The sequence below is a fragment of the Macrosteles quadrilineatus genome, unplaced genomic scaffold (genome assembly GCF_028750875.1).
Source record: "Macrosteles quadrilineatus isolate MER2022 unplaced genomic scaffold, UCM_ALF_1.0 Scaffold_2__2_contigs__length_208266976, whole genome shotgun sequence".
Taxonomy (NCBI): domain Eukaryota; kingdom Metazoa; phylum Arthropoda; class Insecta; order Hemiptera; family Cicadellidae; genus Macrosteles; species Macrosteles quadrilineatus.
Genome location: NW_026542595.1, coordinates 161,972,865 through 161,997,449, shown reverse-complemented (window position 1 = coordinate 161,997,449; position 24,585 = coordinate 161,972,865). Strand labels below are relative to the sequence as shown.

Below are 24,585 nucleotides of genomic sequence, written 5' to 3'. Positions count from 1 at the left end.
CGGACAACACTTGTGGTCTGTAGCTCTGTACAGATTTGCTCATTATTATGTATAAATTAATCGTTATCAGTAATCTCCAATTTACCAAAGTGAATAACTTGTAAAAAAACAACAAACACATATAATTGAGTATGAATTCTGGACCAGAGGCCATTATCAGCCAAGAACACTGCCAGTATCATCCAGTACCAGCAAAAACCTGGCCAGTATCAGAATCAGAATATAGTTTTATTGCCATATAATACAAAAATGTACTGGGCATAAGTCACTAAAACTATCAAGTAAAACCAGACCCATTAAAATAAAGATACAAACTTCAATATCAGCCCAGTACTCGCCAGAACCTGGCCAGTATCAGCCCAGTACTCGCCAGAACCTGGCCAGTATCAGCCCAGTACCCTCCAGAACCTGGCCAGTATCAGCCCAGTACCCTCCAGAACCTGGCCAGTATCAGCCCAGTACCCTCCAGAACCTGTCCAGTATCATTCCAGAACCTGGCCAGTATCGCCCAGAACCTGGCCAGTATCGTCCAGAACCTGGCCAGTATCGCCCAGAACCTGGCCAGTCTCGCCCAGAACCTGGCCAGTACTTGTCAGTACTGTGGCAGAACTGGTCAGTTCTGTGACAGTACTGGCCAGAACCTGGACCAGAAAATCTTTTTCACTAGGGGCTGCTCTCACTCAGCCAACAATAGTTCCGACTGCACAATGATGTATACAGTATTGATCATTCCCATGAAGCCAACGTTCTTTTGTTACTCGAAAGAAAGCTGCCCTCCTAATGTTTATTAAAACTTTCCTCCCTCTTTTCATCTTCAGGTTGTTTGTAAAATTGTAATTCAGATTTGAAGGACTCCCTATGGATGGTTGGAAATATGTTTGATTACTGATGAGTAGGTATAGTAAATAATGAAAGTGGATTTGAATTGGATGTACACATTAAGTGGGGTACCTTAGACAAAAAGATTTGGCTGTTGTGGTAGTTGTTTGTTTTTTATCTGTAATCCCTAAGAGACTCAAAACCTACTTTTTTAAGGGAAAATGCTCATAAAAGAAGAGTTTAATAAAAGAATTTCTTTTAATTTTATTTATGTCGAAAGGTTAATTAACTATCCATAAAAACAAATGGAAAAGCCTTCTACAAGAGACGGTATGGAAATCAAACAAACAATTAACTATTACCTAACTTCAAAAAATTTGGTGAAAAAATATTTTACTAGGTAAATAAACAATATAATAGCGAATAAACATACAATTACTGGAAGTTTCAAACATTTTGAGTACCAAATTTAAATTCAACAAATGTAGAATTAAAATCGAGAGGTGATATAAGTATTTTAGTTATTTAATAGTTTGTTTTAATTTTGCTATCAGGATGTACTACACTAATATTGGTAGATTAATATTATTGCATGCATACAGTCTGAATCAGGTTGAATCGAATGAGGAGCTTAGCAAATATCAGCTAATAAGGATCATGTGGCTTTGCTAGTGCCTGGAATCATCCGATAGACATTATACAAGATTAATGAGGGATTTAGATCTTATTGATAGGCGTTCTAGTTTCTTGTACCAGGATCAGTTATGAGGATAAGTCGACTGTTATTTGTCTTGGGTTAAGTTTCAAAGTCTACAGTGTATTTAGTCTTAAGTCTACATAAAGTAATTTAATTGAATGCTTCCCTACAAACCAAGTTTTGCTTGATACTATCTGATGTTTTGTTAGCACAGTTAGAAATACTCATAAAAATTGGGGGTTTGTCAGAGTTAAATAATCAGTTGAAAAACTATTTTAAGGTTTTAATCATAAAAAAACCCCATATTTTGTTTGATTAACACCCATTGAATCCCCTCTTATCTTACAGGGGGCCTAAGCCATAAAGCACTTCATACGAATAGTTGAATTATTGGGCAACCAAGAAGTTGTTTTATTGATAAACCCTACAAATTCAAGCATCTGATCAATGCCTGTAGTCTGCCAATCAATTCCTCCACGATAATGGATCCCCAGCAAACAATTGAATCTTATCAGTCTTGGGGTGTCCCATATCTCAAATCATAATGATAATAGTGATAACTAAATCCGAGATGTATCAGAGATTAAATGTAGCCAAGATCTAAGATACAAGATGTAAGATACTTTCAACCAAGGTCCATAAATTTGCTCATGGGTGGTGGCACATTTTTCTTACCTTTTGAGGATCGTGGCTCTCGTAAGGCAACTGTGTGGAGACGTGGAACATGATTTCTATTCCTCGCCAGTTGGTGTAGACTGAGTAGAGACCCGTCAGGTCATGCACGGTGTCCAAACCTCCCTTGTACTTGTCGAAACCTGGAATGAAGAAGACATTGAAGACATGTGAAGTTTTTCAGAGAAACTCTTGAAAGCATATGCCAAATTCTAAGAAGTTCAACCAAAATATCCAAAAAATGGTTTTAAAGCACTCTAAAAACCCAAAGTGTTGTGGAATTTAGCTAACCTTTACTCGATTAATTTTTGAACACAGAAACATCCAATGGCTTTGAAGAGCCCTTAAAAGTGTGCCTATAGAGTTGTAACATTTAGGTGTCCTCTATTTGTCTAATCCTTGATTTTAAAAAGTCTAGTGGTTTTTAGAAAATACCAAAACACGAAACTTAAGGAGTTTTACTGTTAGGTAGCCTCTAAGTATTTAAACCTTCAACACTAAAATGTCTTGGACAGCTTTAAAAACATAAGCCTAGGAAATTCTAGAATTCAATAAGAGGTATTTAATAATGCTTTAAAACTTGCATTTGCTGTACAAAATTGAACATAAAAAATCCCAGGCTATGAGATGCTCTAAAACAACCTCCGATTGATAAAGTAAATTAATAGACTGTCAAAGGAGGATGAAAATCGTAATAAACATAATTAGTTAAAATGTTAATTTTTTTTAATCTTTCACCATGCTTTCGTTCTGCGAAATATGGCTGTTAGAGGATTTTACAGTTTTTTGTGCAAGTAAAATACTTTTAAGTCATAGCATGGTCTGTACACAATCACATCATGTTTTATAATTTTCAACATCAACTAGCTTCATACTAGAAATCATATGACTATTTTCAGATCTGAGCAACATATAATCAATTTTATACTTTCCTTAAAATACAAAATTGATCTCACTAAATAAACCAGAATTACTTTAACTATAACACACTAGCAAAATAAATGTTAAACAAGGGTATGTAGTGTTGTTCAAAGGTTTATTGCAGACATTTTCCATCACGAATGTAAAAAACAATACACAACGTTTCGGGATCTGGAATCTGATCCCGTCTTCAGGTGAAAAAACTTAACTAACACATTACAACTAACAATACACAAACGCCCAACCTAAGTTGGAATACACTACAGAGGGTAGTAGTCAAAAAATATTCACTGTAAAGCAGTCAAGTCATGATACAACATGCAATTAATAACAAATAACAAATCACAAAACACTATAATCTATAAAAGGTTTAACGTAAAAAACTCACACAATGGAACACTAAAAGCACCGTACGCTATGACTCCACCAATGAGACTGACATTAAATATGTGTTAAATATATGTGAGTCTCATTGGTGGAGTCATAGCGTACGGTGCTTTAAGTGTTCCATTGTGTGAGTTTTTTTACGTTAAACCTTTTATAGATTATAGTGTTTTGTGATTTTTTATTAATTGCATGTTGTATCATGACTTGACTGCTATACAGTGCATATTTTTTGACTACTACCCTCTGTAGTGTATTCCAACTTAGGTTGGGCGTTTGTGTATTGTTAGTTGTAATGTGTTAGTTAAGTTTTTTCACCTGAAGACGGGATCAGATTCCAGATCCCGAAACGTTGTGTATTGTTTTTTACATTCGTGATGGAAAATGTCCGGAATAAACCTTTGAACAACATTAACTCACCATCACCAACAATGAACTTCAAACAAAGGAGGGTATGTAGGTTCTGTAGACTTACCTTTTAATCTCACTCTCTCGCCTAGGATTTGCAAAAACTCGTTGAAAAGTGAACTATTCTCATTGTTGTCCAGTATTTCTTCCTCGGTGTATTGCCCTTCCTTTACATACAACACGCCTACCTTGAGCTCGGACTTGATGAACACCTGCAAACATATATTTAATGATGCAAATGTAAACTGTACTTAACCTTACTATAGCTAAATGCATTTTATTACGAAAGTTACACTAATTACTCTGGGTTAACGATAATAAGTTCATTTAATAAGTAATTCTAGAAAATTTAACATTGGATGGACACACATATCATTGAACCTAGAAATTTTTTAAGTACCAACTCAACGTCTCTTAATGATCTAGGAATTCACTCAGTATTAACTTGTTGAACACAAATTAAAAAACAAACAAAATGACTACACCTAGCTGCTTTTGAACTCAGGATAATTACGGATACTATACATCTGGAAACTTGAGTAGCAGTATACATTCCAATTTTTCGTCTATTACGAACTAACCGTCTGAAACTCATATAGCCAAAGCAAATAATCCGTATTTTCAAATAAATAGCAGTTAGGGCATCATCGAAATTTCCTCCAAAAGCTGTTAAAGGTTGTATGTTCATATATTTGGATCAAACAAATTGGTATTAATAGTTAAAAGTAATTTCCTAGCATTTCATCTAGGACTACCAAAGATGTATTTGTGGTCATTGTATGCTTTATAGGGAATGTAGAGTGTAAGTTTGGGAATGTGAACGCGTGTTTTTATATAATCTAATATATAAAATTCTCGTGTCACAGTGTTTGTCTGCAAACTCCTCCGGAACGACTTCACCGATCGTTATGAAATTTGGTGTGTAAATTCTGTAGGTATGCGAATCGGACGTAAACTATTTCCCGTTTCGAAATTCTTAAAAGGGCTCCGCCCCAGTCAGTGGCTCTGGAGTTTCCCATGTTAACCTTATGAGAAATGGAATTAATGAATCTTAACAGCTGTTTCAATTAAACAAGTTGGTTCTGTTCTATGATGTTCAATAGCATTAAAGTTACAAGGATTACCAACAGGGTGCAGCACTATTATTTCTTTAACATTTATGACAACAGCTAATTTGCAACCAAAAGGTGAGTGAGCGCAGCGAACGAGCTCCAACCTAAAGGTGAGTGAGCGTAGCGAACGAGCTCCAACCTAAAGGTGAGTGAGCGTAGCGAACGAACTTCAACCAGGACGTGATTGAGCGATGCGAACGAGATCATCTTGAAAATTAAACGTAACGGTACTTTCTTTCCATCGGTCTGTCTTAGGGGAAACCTATAACTTAGGCGATACGAAGTTCGCCGGGTCAGCTAGTAGTGTAATAAAATTAAACATTCAATATTAAAAAAATTGAAAAAAATATATTCTAAATTTTTAACAACGTTTTCAGCAGTAAGGGCAAACAAATACAATAATAGATAAACTTTTATCCAGATGATGCTTTTGATTAAAGAGTTCTAGAGCATCTCAGTAGAAGAGCTGTAAAATACATTTTATGACGAATGCACATTGTACAGAGCTATACAGAGCTCCGGGCTCTATAAATGTAAATGGCGTCTGAGACATGTAATGGATATTTTGTGGCACTCCAGTAGCGAAATGACAAAATAATGAAACATAATTGGTTGTACAATATAGGATAAAACTAAAGCGTTTTTCGAGTTTTTTTTTGCTAAATCACGTAACATGTTTGCTGTTTCTCTAGTAGGCCTACAGTATATAAGTGTATCCGGTCAGGTTTTTATTCCAAATAGATCAAGGCAGTAGAAAATATTAATAAACACATGACTCAAGTTACAGAAGAAAGAAGGAGTAACTATACCCAAAGTTGTCTATAAATTGCATATTGAATATTTACAATATACCACCCTTAAAGCTCAATGTGGTTTTTTGAGATATCGTAGTAAAATTTGTGGCAAGACAATACTATGGGATACTGAATTTATGAAAAAAGCTTTACAGTGTGGTACCGATTATCTGGCGAACATGAAAGCTTAATGTGAACATTTATTGGAATTATCAGTGAACCCTAATATTGTTCTAATTACTACAAACAATTAATAGCTTATTTATATTTTCGTCTGCCTCACGATAACATTCAAACAATATAATAATTATTGTTATAATCATTTCAACCCATATTAAAAATATTTCCAAATTTTTTCATGAACGAATTTAATGTATCAAGAGATACTTAAACCCGTTTTATAAAACCAACTACAATACTTATTTTTACACACAGCGATATATAATTTTTTTAAATTATGTATTGTAGTATTTACTACTGCGAGTCTTATAGAGTATTTCTATAATTTGATGTAGCCGATTAACCTTCATAATTGATCGTTGTATTACCACGTAACGTAGGCCTACGTGTACGTGTGACGTACGTACGTTGTATTGTAACGTAGGCTTACGTGTAAGGGTGATGTACATACGCTGTATTGTAACGTATTAAACAGAGCATTGTAAGTAATTAATACTCACGCATTTGTTGGAAAATTTGAATATAATGCAGCTAATTAAACTACTAATTTCTATCCTTTATCCGGTTATAAGATTACAGTTTCCGACAATTTCAGCAATCTAGTAATTTAACATTAACCGCGGTATTTAAACCCGGCCGAGCATTGTGCTGGGCAATTTAAGCGAGACAAAGCTAAGAACAAAGACTCTAATCCCATTTAACAAAGACTCGTAGAATTGTTTACAAGGGCACGTTTTAGATTTATGCGCCCAACGAAATGCAATTCTCCTTTACGTACAATCAAAGTGATGAGTTTGAGTTTTAGATCTGGCCTGGTTGTTGTGTATAGTTTTATTGATCAGTAAGTGGTATTTTGAATGAGTAAAATAACATGTGCTCCAAGTTAACCCCTTTTAGTTCGTCTTGCAAGTGTTAATATGTTTTAAAAATAGGTAATAGTTTTATATTAAATACTATCGTACAAGAGGTAAACTAATAAAGTTGACTTAAACCCTCCTACAGTTGTATTGTCAATGAATAAACTCTGCATAAACTTGTTAAACAAAATCAAGAAAATTTTGGTTGGTGGGAAAAGGTTCTTGCTACTTATAAAGATTTGTATACTTAATTTTATTTTTATCATTGATCTAAAGTAAGGAAGTCACTGGCCTATGCCTTAATACTGTGCCTACGTACAGGCTTTCAGCCAGTGTAGGTTTGTAACCTGTGAGACATTTCTTACGCTACATACTAAACTACCACTGACTCTTTTGATTTGACTAATATTTTCCTTCGACGTATACTTTTTTTGTGCATTTATCATATTTTAAACGTTTTTGATGCACTGGATAGGTTTATTTTTGTAATAATTTTAAAATGTTTAAAATTAAAGCAAATTAAAATTTTATTTTGTGTTGGCAAGATTTACCTTATTCTAAATTTTCATAACATAGACAAATTTATAAAAGTTTAGAGAGAATAATGCATTTCTTTCAACAATTTAAAAAGAAACACACTCATCGTTGATTATTCTCTCTAAACTTTTATAAATTTTTCACACCCATGATTCACATTGGTATGGTTACAAAGTAACCATACCAATGTGTTTTACGCGGTATTTTTGGTTTGTCTCATTCAAAAGGTTTACAAAATAAACTCCATAACGTTTTCGAAATGTTAACGAAAAAACATTTAGGACTACACCATAGTGAATCAAACAAAAATATACAACATTTTAGAATTATTTAAAAATTGAATTGTATTTAAAACCCATTGAAAGGGAGCGTGATAGCGCGAGAGAAGAGAATAGAAAGGCGTCCATTAGCGTATTTGTATGTATTTAAGCGGTTTAATAGCCACAGTAACAGTAAGGTTTGTGTGACGCAACTTTCCCAGACAGAAGCGAGAGTTTGTAATCCAAATTTGAGAATAATATACTTAAATGAAAACTATTCATCGTTATGTAATTCTTGGGTAATATGGTCGTGTCATACAAATTCAAATCGTACAGTAAAGAAATATTTAGTCTTATTTCTTATGCATTCCTTTGATTATAATTATTATAAACTATTTCTCTTTAGCTGCGTTGATGGTTCAGAGTACCATGTTTTATAGGCAGGGCTAAAGTGACTCTATTGTAAACTTAAAAGACATTTTGACCCGTGCAATAATAGTTATTTGTGCAACTAGTGAGAAAAGTGAGCAATTGACTCACTCGAGAGAAATCCTTACTCACGAGCCGTAGGCGAGTGAGGAATGGTTTCTCGAGTGAGGCAATTGTACTTTGAACTCGAGTTGCACATTATACTTTTCCTACAGTTAGGGCCTACCATAAAACAAATAAATTGGTAAAGAAACATAACCTATTTTTACACAGAAGTGAACTTTTAATATAACATTAAATTTTAATGTAAAGTGACAAATACAACAGTACAACAGCTGACCAGCTGATTTACAGCCAGTGCTGCCAACGTATTTCGCGCGCATACGACGTTGCCTGCATGTTACGCGCTCACTATTTCGTGCCTTCACGTTGCAAATATGGAGTGAGACAAAGTAATTAGAGTGAGACAATGTTAACATTGTCTCACTGATGAGCGAATTGGCCACTTTGCTTTCTCAAATCAGTGAGAGAACAAGTACATTGTTAGGTGACTGTAGGAAAACTATATTTTTTATTATTTTGCATTATTATTTACGCTAACTAATTCATAGAAAGTAAATGTTGTAAGTTGTTTAATTGGGCAAGTGAGATCCCAAAATGGATCTTGCATTTTCTTGCATTTTCTTGCATTTTCTTTTTCTATAGTAAACTAACATCCGTTACCGATATACTCAACTAGTTGGTATGTCACGATTGTAGTAGTGGAAAGTAAATTACAATACCTCAAACAGCATCAGTGCAAAAATTACACTATCGATAGCTACCATCGACACAGTTTTAGCGAATTTCCCATATAGGGAATAAGCTATTACCGTAGTACTCATGGTAAGACCTGGACGCGGGACCGATTTTTTTTTTCGTTTTGAGGTCCCTAGAGGCCAAAAACACCATCCGTTCAAATTCATATATATATATATATATTTATATATTTATATATTTATATATTTATATATTTATATATATATGTGTCCGTCAGCACGATAACTCGAGCAAAAATGATCCGATTTTGATGAAATTTGGTACAAACGTGTAAACCTACGTTTATTCGAACAAGTTCGCGATCCAGCATGATCGGACCATGGGAACGGGTGTTTACGGGGGTTTTATGGGATAAAAATAGGGTTTTCCCATTTTTGACCCAAAAAACATAAAATTTAGCAATTTATTTCCAAACCATTTTGTAGAGCTTCAAAAAACAAATAATTTAGTATATTGAAGCGTTATTATGCGCCTAATGGTTACGGAGAAAATTCCAAAAAATTGTAAATTTAAAATTCCCGTGTTATTCTTATGGAGAATGAGTAAACTGTTGTAGTTTGCTTGTTTATGAACATATTTTGATCAAATTTGGAAAATGTTTTTATTTCTTACTAACTATTAACATTTTACAAAAAAAAAACCAGTTTTACCCTCCCTGATGCAGCAAACCTAAGTACTTGTTAAACTAATTCTATTTAAATCGGGAATAAATGTTATATTTTTAAGTAGACATTTCAGTGTAAATCCAATCAGTCAAATGGAAATTCGCTTAGTCTGCAGGTTTGCTGCGGCGGGGTATTATTATTTGCAATTGAAGTTTACACATAAAACAATACTTTCTCCATATACTATGGTATAGGGGGAGAAAGTAAAAAGTAGGATATTTTATGTCCTGGGCTCCACCTGATAAAAAACTAATTGATTGATTGATTCAACAAGTTATATTTTAGAACCCCAAACTATGTGAACACATCCGGTTTAACTATAGTCTGATGAAACAAATTTCAAAATAAAAACAAAATAAAAATGTAGGTTAACCTCAGAAAGCTTATCCACCAGTCAAACTATTAACTATTGCGATACTGAAGTGATTAATGTAATTTATTTTTACAATTTGTTAACGAAACGTGACGTTTGAACGTTAAGTTGCATGTAGATTACTTCGAGGCTCCGCTCTATAAATGCAAATGCAGAACGTGATTACGGGACTAACATGGGAAGGAGTCAATCCGTCGCTTACATGCTTACAAATGCGACCCCAGTTGCAACTGAAGTAGGGTTATAATGATACCTGGAGAACGAGTGGTATCGTCAACCATTATTAGACATATCGTCATACATTTTAATCATATCTTGACGACATTTCCGTCTTACAATGTAACCGTTACCAGTAAAACCTGTTGCAGTAGTAGAAATGAAGTTGTTAGCTTACATGTAAATATCTGTACGATTTAAGCATAATCGTTGGCTTAAAACGCTGTAAGTGGACTTCAAGTCCTATTCTAAAATCTCAAACCTGTTTTTATGTGAGGCATGTTGGTGACATTTGTGTGTGCTGAAGTCGACTAGATCAGCAGTCGTTATATTTGCGATATTTTTTTTATCATTTTAGAGTTTACTAGCTGTGTGCCCGTTCTACGCACGGGGATCTTATAGTAGTCAGTTGAAACCTTCTTATATTAAGATTAAGAACAGCAATTAGTTTGCATATTTGCAGATATGCTGGCAAAACTATTATATTATAAACCTTCGCAAATACAGTATCTGACAGTTCAAGCCAAAATAAATGCTTCGCAATTAAATGTCACCCGGATCGTGTTGGTCCATATGTCCAATGATTAAACTAAAAATCTTTTATAGATCCATGAAGCGTAGCCCTAAAGTAAGCCTATAATTGAAAGTTACTTTCCACATCGGTTAACTTAAACGCATTTAAAGTACTACCTCAACCTCACCATTTAACACTTTATTCCGGTTGACATTTTCAGTATCAAAGGTGCTCTTGTCCATTCCGTGAAACACTGAGAAATAAGGACATTAATGCGTTACCAACATACAACAAAACAACACAATACAACAATCCAACAAAGGCCACGAACTATTGATACATAAACAATATAAAAGCGTAAACAATTCATGATGGTTTGCCCAACAAATGTTTTACTCAAATAGGTTATCATTTTATTAACATACCGGGTAAGCTAAGATTTGGAATCCAGACAGAAAAAGCAAAACTTATACAGAGTTAAGACATCACTTAATTGAATACGGACGGCTCTAATAAATAAGGTGCAACACCAACGATATCAAATTTACTACCGGTTCTAAGGAAAAGAACCAGTACCTACGTAAGAACCTACCTAAGAACTATAGTAAATCGGACCAATTAAATACATTAATATCTAGTCCCGAGGTTATTGATCTCTTGCTTTTGGATTTTCTCGTAAAAAGTTATAGCGTAAACTTATCGGTGTCAGTTTGAAAAAAAAGCAACCTTACCCAACAACTTTTTACATGTAACAATACAACAAACAAATGTAACAAATAACTTTTTGTTATTTAATAGATTACGCATTCTCTAAACAATGATTAGTATATCTATTAACATTAGAAGGAAATGTGACGAAAATCACACAATGTTGGGGTTTTGGTCATTTGTAATTTTATTTTTTAAGTAGGTAGGCCATGTATTCTATGGAAAAGTACCGGTATCAAGGATCGTCGTCAAAAAGGTTGTTATGAATAAATATGTAGGCTTACGTACCCAAGACATGAGCTATGGGCCTATTGGCTGTATGGTCCAGCGATTGCATCACACGGTGAGTAGAAACAGAAAGTGACACATTGGAAAAGCGAGTTTAGCACTTCCTCTGTTAAACCTCTGTTACAATCACCCACTGCAGTTGTGATTTTTTACTTTACACTTTACACAACCGCCATTGAAGCGCCGTCAATGAGTGGAAACCTTTTTTGTAAGCTATTGGCGACGATCATTTCAGTGTCACAGCCCTATACAACACTGATTCAAGGTCTTCTTCTTTCTGGTTGTCAAAACTCAAGAAACATTTTATACTCAAAGAATTTCTGGTTCCGATTTGGACGATGTCTAGTTATTTAATTTCATTTACGGTTACACTATTAGACTATATTATTGCACTTGCGATTAATTAAATCCGTTATGTAAGAAAAACGTTTTTAATCTCATTTGGTTGGGATTTGCTTTCAAAACGTGATTCGAAATAGTTGCGGTATTTGTAAACAACATTTGTAAACATGTCATTGACAGCTAGAAAAAATAATCTTGATCCGAACAGCTGTTCGTTATTTCATAGACGATTATGTGATAAAAATTGAACGAAAATTTGACAAAAATCGCACAAAACTGCATTTTTGAACGTCCGTAATTTTATTTACAAAGTAGTGAGGCTATATTTAAATCACTAAAGACACTCTCGCCAATCCAGTGAATACATTAAAATGACTTGGATCTTGATATGTACTCTGGTTTTCACGGAGAAGATTGCGTAAAATGCCATCTTGAGTGTTACAGACAAAGGGACAGACAGACAGACAGACAGACAGACAGACAGACAGAAATTGAGATAAGACTCGTTTCTGCTTCTTTAATGTATAAAACGTAAAAATAACCTAAAAGTATATAATTCTGAGCAATGTACAGACAAAACTCTAATTTTATTTATATAGATTTTACACTTTCGACTTAACTAATATGTTATAAAACTAGCGGAGATTATACTAATTGATTTCTGTATTCTATCAAAATAGTTTTAGAAGTTTATTAAATGTTAGAATTATAGTTAACGCAAAAGCTCCCTCTTCATTAACTGTTTGAAATAACCTTGACATTCTTCTTAGCTAATCCGTAAGGCAATAAATATTAAGAGTGTATGTTTCATCTTTAGCATATTCTGGGTAATAATCTATTACATCTACTGATACGATATTAATTAAGTTAAGTTCACTCTAAACAAAAGATTATACAACATTACAAAACATTTGAAAATCCTCTGATAGACTAGGCTTCAAAGCTATGGTAGCAAGGTACATAGCTTAATAAGGTACATAGCAGGTCCAGTACTTCTCATAGTAAGCTTTATAAAATTATTTCGAGATGTTCTACAAACCATGTGTTCCTTGTCCTTTCAGATAAAGGGGTGTTTTGTTTCAAAAGTAACTGTGTTACCACTAAGCCAGAACAAGAACAAACAATGTTACTCTTTCTCTTGATCATACATTATATTATATCATGCAGCTCTTGCAGTTATTCTCATATGCAAGGGGTAGCAAAAAATAAAGAGGTCTTTTAGCGAATTACCCATATAGAGAATAAGCTATTAACGTAGTACTCATGGTAAGACCTGACCCGGGACCATTTACTTTTTCGTTTTGAGGTCCTTAAAGGGAAACAAAAACACCGTCCGTTCATATTCATATATACATATATATACAAATGCATTATTAAAAACTAAGTACCCTTATTTTAAAATTCATTTCATTAAAAAAACGACAACTCAAGCAAAAATGATCCGATTTGATGAAATTTGGTATAGACGTGTAAACCTACATTTATTCGAACGAGTTCACGAACCAGCATGATCGGACCATGGAGGTTTATGGAGGGTTTTATGGGGTAAAAATAGGGTTTCCCATTTTTGACCCTAAACACATAAATATTTGCAATTTCTTTCCAAAACCATTTTGTAGAGCTCAAAAAACAAATTATTTAGTATATTGAAGTATTATTATGCGCCTAATGGTTACGGAGAAAAAACAAAATGTTGTAAACTTAAAATCCCTATGTTATTCATATGGAGAATAAGTAAACTGTTGTAGATTGTATGTTTATTACCATATTTTTATCAAATTTGGAAAATTCATTTATTTCATACTAAACTACATACTGTATTAAAAAACCCTTTTAAACCCAACCTGTTGCAGCAAACCTAAGTACTTGTTCAACTTATGCTTTTTTAAATAGGGGATGATTTTGTGATATTTTTAAGGAGATATTTTAGTGCAAAACCAATCAAGCAAATGGAAATTCGCTTAGTCTGCAGGTTTGCTGCGGTGGGGATATTTTCAAATACTACATGTGAAAAAAATATTGGATAATATTTAGCAATATTTAAGACTTTTTCTTCTAGTTTTAGTCATCTATGGTCTGGTACTTTTTATTCCTAATGTTTTAAATAGATTTAATTGAAAATCTAATCATGTAAATTGAAATTTGCTTAGTCTGAAGGTTTGCTGCGGTGGGGGTATTTCTCATACTGATAATTTAAAATGGGACCTATGTGTTCACGTTATGAAAATGTATATCGTTAGCTAAATTAAATGAAAAGCAAACCTAGATATCTTCACCAAGGGTATACCTTTGCATCCTTAACCTGAGAAATAACATAAAGTTAAAAAAGTCTGTCGCTCAAATTCACCCGCGGAACAAATTCAATATGAGATAATTAATGTACACAGAGTCTAAGAAGGTCGGTGTTTTTGAAGGCAGAAGAAAGGAAGGATCAAAAGGACATAAATTTCTCCGATTGGTTGTCTCATGTTATATTCATTCTAACTTGCATCTTTATGGTAATCTGGGAATCTCTACATTCTGTTCTTGTTGGCTCCAAGATTATACAGATCATGACATTCGCTGGTACTTTGAATATTTACACCAAATATCAGGGTAGAATATTGCTTTGGTCGTTGATTGTTGTGAGTATATTGATAATATAAATATGTAACAATATTGTGTATGCAGTATTTTGAGTACAGAAATTAACTGACTGCCTTTTACGCTAGGAGGTTATTAATTATGATGAATTAAAAACCTGTACAGTAGTGGGTGAAAAAAATACTTTTACGCTTTATAAGTCTTTTAATGTCAGAAAGTTATATTAAACTATTATCAGAAAATGTAGGTAATGAAAGTCTGTTAAAAATCGTAACTGTATTATTTATATCAGGATGAATCACTAAATATGAAAAATATACCAATAGTGAATAACCTTGCAAATATAAATTATGTTTTGTGGTACATAACATCACCACATATATCTGAAAGTAATAAACTAAGAAAAAAGTTACTAAATGAACAAAATATAATTATAATTATATTATATAATTATGAGAACGTGAAATCATTGTTGGACATGACCCGATGATGGAGATGTGTTATAAATCGTGCAAAAAAAGTACGTATCCTAATTTTAAAATTCATCCCGGCCTTCTGCAATCTATGACAAGAGATAAGAAATAACTCCACCTTTGAAATAAAAAAACTTTTTTCTACCATGCTATGTCAGCTAAAGGAATGGAAGGAGATGGTCAATGATTTTAGCATTTCACAACATGATAAGAATTTACCTGATCCAGCTTGAGGAGCTCCTCCGGAGTGTCGGGCAGCTGTCCTAGCACTAGAGGAGGGTTGATGTTGACTTCCTTGCCGAGAGAGCGCACCACCTCCTCGCGGTTGTAGCGGTCAGCGAACACACAGGAGGCAGGAATCAGACCATGCACCGTGTAGCTGATGGCCCGCACCAGTATCCTGCAACGAACATTGTTGGTCATTAGTGTATTTCAGAGTAGCTAGGTCTACTAACAGTAATGTCCACAGAGATCAGATAGATAATCTTAGCAGCAAAAACTACAATCTTTTAAGAATAAAAAAAAAAAAAAAACATATTGGAAATACTATACAGGGTTGGGAAAATGTGTGGATACCCCTAGTTATCTTGTTAATGGGTTACACCAGGAAAACTGAAAATTCATCGTACAATTTAACCTCATTAAAAGTTTCTCTCAGGCTGATGAAAATTTAAATGACCTCCATGTCGCACTGGGTTGAGATAGAGACCTCTAGTTTTCGCTAATATTCTTCTTTAATAAAGGCCTTTAAAATGAGGTGTCACTTGATGGGGCATTACTTTTAAAATTGTTGAGCTGCCCCCAAAATACCCCATTTCGGGGTCCCGGTCAAAATTGTGATACCGACCAAAAGTGCATTTTTGTTTCTTATGAAGGTATGCGGAGTTTAGTTTTCCTGGTATAACCCGCTAAAAAGTTAATATGGGATATTGATGCCTACATTTAAGTGGGTTCTCTCAGGCTGATGAAAATTTAAAATGACCCCCATGTCGTACTGGGTTGAGATAGAGACCTCTAGTTTTCGCTGATATTCTTCTTAAATAAAGGCTTTTAAAACGAGGTGTCCCTCGATGGGGTTTTACATTTAAAATTGTTGAGCTGCCCCCGAAATACCCCATTTTGGGGTCCCGGGAAAAATTGGGATACCGTCCAAAAAGTGCAGTTTTATTTTTTATGAAGGCATGTAGAGTTTAGTTTTCCTGGTGTCACCCATTAAAAAGTTTACTAGGGGTAATGATCCACACATTTTCCCAACCCTGTATAACATACTAGCTGAACCCGGCAGACGTTGTCTTGCCTTTGACTATTTATAATTTAAGTACCGTAACGTTTAATTGTCTTATTGTATATGAAGTGCTTATAACTAAATTAAAATACGAACGACAACTAATGAAACACATATAGTACAAAGGATAACCGATTCTTTATTATTGCTCTTATAATAATGCTAGTGGGTAGACAATATTTTTGGTCTTTCTATTCGGCTCAATCACGTCCTGGTTGAAGTGTCGTTCGCTACGCTCACTCACCTTTAGGTTGGAGCTCGTTCGCTGCGCTCACTTGCCTTCAGGTTAGCTCGTTCGCTACGCTCACTTACCTTCAGGTTAGCTCGTTCACTATGCTAACTCGCCTCCAGGTTGAAGTTCGTTCGCTATGCTCACTCATCTTTTGGTTGCAAATTAGCTGTTGTCATAAATGTAAAAGAAATAATAGTGCTGCACCCTGTTGGTAATCCGTGTAACTCTAATGCTATTGAACATCATAGAACAGAACCAACTTGTTTAATTGAAACAGCTGTTAAGATTCGTTAATTCCAGTTCTCATAAGGTTAACATGGGAAACTCCAGAGCCACTGGGGCGGAGCCGATTGGACGGATCACGAAATTGATGGTGTATAAACCTATTCCATGAAATTCTACACGTATGTACCAAGTTTCGTGGCAATCGGTTCAGCGGTGTCTGAGTTTATCACTGCCAAACATATATATATTATATATATGTTATGTATATATTATATATATATATATGTTATTAACTTGAATGAGCTGAAATGTGTTCCGTAAAATAGAGCGAATGTCTACTCGGTGTTGTTAACAGATACGTCACTGTCTGCTGTAACTGTGAGACTTTGACATAATGCCAATTGAATGTCTACTTGGTGTTGTGCAACAAATAAGTCACTGTCTGTAGCAAATGTGATACAGTTGACATAATGTCACTTGAATGTCTACTTGGTGTTGTAGGATCAATACGTCACTGTCTGTAGCAAATGTGATACAGTTGACATAATGTCACTTGAATGTCTACTTGGTGTTGTGCAACAAATACGTCATTGTCTGTAGCAAATGTGATACAGTTGACATATTAGTCACTTGAATGTCTACTTGGTGTTGTGCAACAAATACGTCACTGTCTGTAGCAAATGTGATACAGTTGACATAATGTCACTTGAATGTCTACTTGGTGTTGTAGGATCAATACGTCACTGTCTGTAGCAATTGTGATACAGTTGACATAATGTCACTTGAATGTATACTTGGTGTTGTTAACAGATACGTCACTGTCTGCTGTAACTGTGATACTTTGACATAATGCCAATTGAATGTCTACTTGGTTTTGTACGGTAAATATGTCACTGTCTGTAGCAACTGTGATACAGTTGACATAATGTCACATGAATATCTACTTGGTTGTTCAAAGGTTTATTGCGGACATTTTCCATCACGAATAAAAAAACAACAATCAATCAATTAAATATTCTGTCTTCAAAAAGTTTAGGTATCATGTCTTGTGGCGTTATTAAACTAAATAAAATAAAATTGTTTTACAAAGGTTTTATATTGTAAAACTAAAAATAAGTTCTTAAATTTAAAAAATCAGAAAATCTTTAGGTTACGTCAGAGTAAAACTATGTACCTGGAAATCAAATTAACAATATTAGAGATTACATTCTAAAAATTCTTTAATAGAATAAAATGGGTTTCTTGCCAATAAGTATTTTAGTAAGCTTTTGAATCTATCTGTGTTATTTTCCTTTTTAGCCAAATAGGTAATTTTCTATGAAATTTTATTACTGCATATGAACATTTTTTGGTGTAGAATTCTAAATTATGTCTAGGAAGGTTAATTTGAAAGTTTGTGTATTTACTTGAAATTGAAATTTTCAAGTAAAGAAAGTAAGATTTTATTTTTTTTTAATGAAATTGTTTTCAAAAATAGTTGTCTTATAAATATACAAACAGTAAACCATTTAAAAACACACCCAATTCAGGAATGATATTTATAACTGAATCTGTCCTTTTTAATTTCATGAAAACTCTACTAGCTTTTCCTCTTTTTATAAGTATTTTATGCAAATGTTTCGAGCTTATACATAACCAATTATAAATTTGCTTTAATCTCATACTTCATTTTTAACACTTGAAACAGTAGATGCTAAAAGTACTATTTATATAAAGGAAAAGCCAGTCAATGTCCAGCCCCAAACAAACAGCTTTATTGACAAACGCTGAAAGCTGGGCTCAAGCCTCGGGCTTATCCCGTACTTCACCAAGTAAGAGGTATTTTTCTGCATAAAGTTTACTAAAATACGATAAAACACCTCGTTAAAAAGATTTATTTGCAAATATTTAAATTTAAATATGAAAAGCATACAAAAAACTTAATTCATGAATTTTCTAAATTGTAGAACCATACCAAAGTAATTTCTATGGAAAAAGTTCCGTGGAATGAGAAAAACATTTAAATTATAATCCACTGTTTAACAAGAAAGTGTAATATACAGTATACCAAAATTTGTTAGGTGGTGTGTAAATGGAAATTCGCTCAGTCTCTAGCTTTTCTGTGATAAGCGAATATTTTCTTTTAGTTACAATCGCTAAATTAATGAAGCAGTACAGTAAACAATAATTATATCAGTACTTATGCAAACATCATTTAATGTAACACAGCATTTTGCAATAAGATAAGATAAGCTCAGTTAGATTTGTAAGCGATAACTTTTGTTAATGTGAATATTTCTGACGTAACGGGAGAATTGAAAGGAATCTTCCATTTTATAGCACCATATCTTTGATGTGTTTTAGAGCACTATCAAATGTATATGCCTTAGCAATATTGGTTTCCTTATTCGCCAGACATAATATGTTTAATGTCTTAATCTATACCATTACTCAAATAAATTCAAATATTTCAACATCATAAAGTGGATTCTCCATAAAATAATCAAACAATTGTAGTGCAATCTATATGGATTCTTTACGAAATGATAAATTTTAACTCTCGTTATTTCATCTCATTCATATAAGGCATTAAAATAAATTTTAAGTACTTGTATGACCCTACTATAATGAAGTAAAAAAATCTGTATCAATACATTAAATGGCAATGAGCAATAACACAATGACAATGAAAATAAGAGAATAAATTGTCAACAAAATACCACATAATTTTTAAGTAGGCCTAAGCAAAACAAATTTCTCAAAATGGCAGATTTTGTATGATGACGCGAGGGAAAATATCTCGTTTTGTGTTGTAGTATCCTATAGGAGTAGCCTTATTGATAGTTTTGCATTCTGTTAATTCTTATAACTCAATTAATTTGTTTGCCTACTGTTTTGGTTTATTATTTATATTAATATCACTGTCAGACAGAGCTATTCGACTTGAAGTTACGTGACTTATACGTCATTGCCTGGGCCGTGGTTTTACGTAATAAACTGGATGACGCATTTATACAGGGTGGCCACAAAGTAACTTTTACCCCTTAAGTTTTCAACCATTTGTAATATTTGAATTTTGTTTGCGGCGACCTTCTTAGATATGAAGGGCTACAATAATTATGGTTAATTTTGAAAATTTTGCCCTTAGGGGTAGTGGGGGTTGGGAGTAGTTAAAGATGTTCAAAAATGAAGTATCGAGTTTGGTATCGTTTTACAGGTCTTGACAAAACTAAACAATTGACATAAAGAAAATAGAAATTGGATTACTAATAATGAAATGGTGGTTAAAAACTACTTCTAATAACCAGTGTCTGAATAATTTTTAGCTGTCATTTTGTAGGGAATGGATTTCGATTTTCCTTATGTCAATTATTTATTTTTGTCAAGACCTGTAAAATGATACCAAACTCGACCATACTTCCTATTTAAAAATTTTAAGCTATCCCCCACCCTCACTGGGTAGTGGGTTTGGTTTCAAAATTTTAAGGTCAAAATTTTCAAAATTAACTATTATTGTTGTAACACATCATATATAAAAAGGTTGCCGTAAACCGATTTCAAATATCTCAAATAGTTAAAAAGTTAAGGGGGGAGCAAGTTACTTTTCAGCCACCCTCATGGTTATTTGGATTTGGAACGTTTTAGAGTGCCATTGTGCTATTAGTGGACCGATTTGGGTTTTTTTTATGTAAATGGGTGTGTTTTGTTAAGACCTGTAAAATGATATTAAACCCGACTATACTTGTTATTTAGTTTTACCCTACCCCCACTACCCATAAGGGCTAAATATTCAAAATTAACCACGATTATTATATCCTCTAATATCTAAGAAGGTTGCCGCAATCAGATTTCAAATATCTGAAAAGGTTCAAAAGTGGGTGCATCTCGTACTTTTCAGCCACCCTGAACAATTATTATTTGCACTAATTTGATTTTAATTTGTTAATTGGGGGTTTTATATTGGATTATAATAATTACGAGGTGTTAGCCCGTCCTACGTACGGGAATTCAGTAGTCAGTTAAAACCGTGTACAATTCAGATCAGCTAGTTTACACGTATAAAGACAAAGTTTCTTGCAGTTTTAATGTGAAAAATCATCTTGTAAACAAATGTTGTGTGACCAAATATGTTTTTATTCCATCATAGGCCTATACGATATGCATTTTAAATCCGATAATTTTACAATAAAACAGCAATTCTGCAATTTTTACGATGTGAAAAGAGTTGAAGTGAGATTTGCAGCAGATTCGCACAGACGCACCCTGATTATAAGTAGCCTACAGTAGAGAGAGTAATAGTCAATTGAGAAGTGCATAGACCTAGTCAACGATACCACCTTCCATAGCATACCTGCCTCTTCCATAATTATTATCACCACAATACAACTACTATACACAATTTCCAGTAGGTCTGAATAGAAACGACCTAAAATAAAACGATAATATCGAATAAAATTCACAGTACACATAAAACATTGGTGTCCTAACATCAAAACTAATCGTCACACCTATCCTTTATATCAATTTCACTGCATTAATTGCTAAATAAATAAGCGTAAACAAAGAAAAGTAAAAACAATAACAGTTTGTTTTGAAACAGCTGTTTGGTTCAAATAACATTCATTACTGGTCACTTGTAGCAGGAATATAAAAAGTAAACACAATAGTAAAGCTAATGACGTAATTGTCAATGTTTATTATCCATACCGTTATCAGTTCTATCCTTGATAATTACCCACCCTCATTGAATAAATGTACATCGTAATTTCCCATATTAGTTAATTTAAACTACAATATATTCATAGTTTAAATAAAAGTGATATTTTCACGTTTGGGGGCGCTGATATAGGCACCCCCAAACGTAACCACAACTGATCACGATTTTATAAAAGGATGGTTTGTCTAATTGCAGTATCCTAGGTCAATGTTGACGTTGTGTTCAATCAGCAGCAAAATAATTTGCATTTATCCTTTTTTATTAAGACTCGTGTACAGATCCTCGATTTGTACTGTGGTTTAATTAATTTTGGTCTAAACTATTTTAAACTGTGGTCTAATTATCTCTACAAATCTTACTTACTTCCTATAATCAATGACAAAATAAGAGTAAATAAAATAACCTCATAGTTCCATAGTTTATATTTAACCAGCTGTTAGTTAAAACAAATTATATTGTTCTAAAACAAATCGAAGATTACAAAGATTGCTTTAAAAAGTAATTTGAACATCCTAGTTTTTACTATGTATATTTAATTAATCAGTCATCCTCTTACAGAAGAATTGAACGTATCAATGATTAGCATTACACATAGTATAAATAAGTCAACCCTAAGTATGTCTTTACATTTCTATCCAAATGCTGAATTTGTGACAAAAAAGCTGAATGTTTACAGCTGTTATGTTAAGCAAATTATTTAATGCCAAAAGCTAGTTTAGAATCTTAGCGTCGGCTGCTAAACTTTTTAAAAATTAAAACTTAATTTCTAAAAAACTGGGACCCTAAACTAAAATTATGGTTTCGACATTCCCTAGTTTTCAAAATTATCTTTCTTTCAACAGAAAAATCATGAAAATCCGTCGAGTGGTTGATTCAGAATCGTGAAATAAAAAAACACTCTTTTCGTTTTAATATTATAGATTATGGTATATTATACTAGTTTTTATACTAAGACTAATGATTCTAGATAATTTTATTGACATTTACTTCATAGGACGAGCCAATGAAAAAGAATAACGTTATAATATAAAGAATGTTAGACTGTTCCAACTTTTATTCCATACATAAAAAGTGCTAAATGAGATTTACTTAAAACACACTTCAATGTCCGTGATACATTTAAGAAAAATAATTATACTGGATTTACACAGAGGAATGGACTTTCACCGAGCGAACAAGTCGTACACAGGGAACAGAATGGGAACAAGGACGGAGACGAGTTTGGGCCAAAACCGCGATGTCGCTGACGTGAATATTTTCCCTCAGGGGATGGAACACGCGCGAGATTGAAATGTACTTTTGATACATGACCAAAGTTACGTCGATGCAATATTGTCACGTTTGTTGTGATTGTCTTCTATACTTTCTCTACTCACTACACTGTCTTGTATACTTTCTCTACTCTACACACTCTCATATACTTTCTGTTGTTTCACATTCATAGTGATTACAATGTTCAAATGCATATCATCACACACAACAAAGTGGATTTGTTCACCATAATCATATTGCATTGAGCTTACAGTTGATTATATTTTTCTTCAATGAATAAAGTACATGTCCAGTTCAATCGACAAAGACTGTATACAGAGTAGTCATACGCAGTAAAAAACCCCGTTTACCTATTTATCTTATTCATTGTAGGGGCCTACATCAAGTATGGAATATATAGGTAGAATATAATATATGTGCTATAGATCAAGCAAACATGAGTTTCTGAACACTACAGAAATCTTCCACTAGGTATTTTTTTAGCTCTTGTGTTAATGAAAGTAATAACACTGCGCAAAAATAATAACTAAAACTCGAAATATAATGTAGGTAAGTAAAAGATAAAAAAAAAACGGTGAATAAAGTGTTTGAGTAATTACATGTGATGGTATGAATTTGAATAGCTTATCGTATCTTATACTTGCAGTGGATATTTTATATTAATCGTTTTAAGTTATTTTTTATGATTTACTGTAACTTGAATAACTTGCAAGGATTAAAATCAACACCAAACCATTTTAAGCTCAAATTCTTTTGATAATTTTAAATAATCATAACCTCTAACAGACGTAAATAGTTTTCGATTATTGCTGATTGGAAACTAGAACATTTACGTGTTAAATATTAAAATAATATTTGCATATACTTTTCTACCAATCATTATACAACCACGCGAAATGCTTAATTGAAGAGAATGAACATCTGCAGCATGCAGACTGGTATAAAATGACACACTCTGATATGGCGGATTTGCTACTTATGTTCGCCACGTACATGGTTCAAGCATTAGATATCACAGTTCAACCAGATACAAATCGTATTGTGGGAAATAGCGATCACTACATCGCATGTCGCATGCAGCAGATCATTGATGGTTCTACTTTCTACTGAAGTCTTATGAATAGTTTGTATGAGTACATATTTACAAATATACACAGATGAGCCGAACTTTGAATGTTCGAGTGATTGCTCAACGAGTTGTTTTAGCTGGTAGCCAAAAAGTAAGGAACGTGTAAACGGTGGATGAGTATTTTTACAGATATTTTACGAGGTTAAATTCCTTTATTTTTCCTATTGAATCTACAGAAAAAGTTAGCTGATGTGTATTTGTTATTTTGTATTTGAGGGCAATGCCAATTCACATTTTATTTATTCTGATTATTTGTTATAGGTTTGAATAGCAATGAGATTTACACCAACCAATGTTAACGCAATAACGAATATAAATTGTTTATATAGTTTAACAAGCAAACTTTACCAGTGAAAATTTACTTACCAAGCATAATTATGGCAATAAAGGCCCTTGTTTAAAACTTATAATAACAACTTTATAACCAAGTGACGTGAAACAACAATTATATTTTGTCTTTGTTTTTGCACTTACCAAACCAGAAGAGTAAATAACTGAACAAGTATTTAGATTAAATTATACTATCCATGTTGATAAAATTATTCATATACAGACAGGAAGCTGTGTTTAAGTGTTAAAGCATAATTGATACAATCTTTTATTTGAAAGAAACCTTTGACCTGATATAATGTAAATATACATAAATTGTTAGATGGTACATTATCTAGGGACCAAAATACATTAACTAGTAATTA

At 33.3% G+C, this 24,585-nt stretch overlaps 1 protein-coding gene across 1 annotated transcript in view; it reads right to left on the bottom strand.

The window, feature by feature from the left end:
• Positions 1-24,585, bottom strand: part of LOC128986173 (uncharacterized) — a 403,677-nt gene that overhangs the window by 42,299 nt on the left and 336,793 nt on the right. Inside the window, exons 10-12 of the mRNA XM_054406359.1 lie at positions 15,271-15,451; positions 3,969-4,113; positions 2,192-2,331 (exon numbers count right to left, since the gene is read on the bottom strand). Of these exons, the coding sequence (XP_054262334.1) occupies positions 2,192-2,331; positions 3,969-4,113; positions 15,271-15,451 (466 nt within the window). The remainder of the gene's footprint in view (positions 1-2,191; positions 2,332-3,968; positions 4,114-15,270; positions 15,452-24,585) is intronic.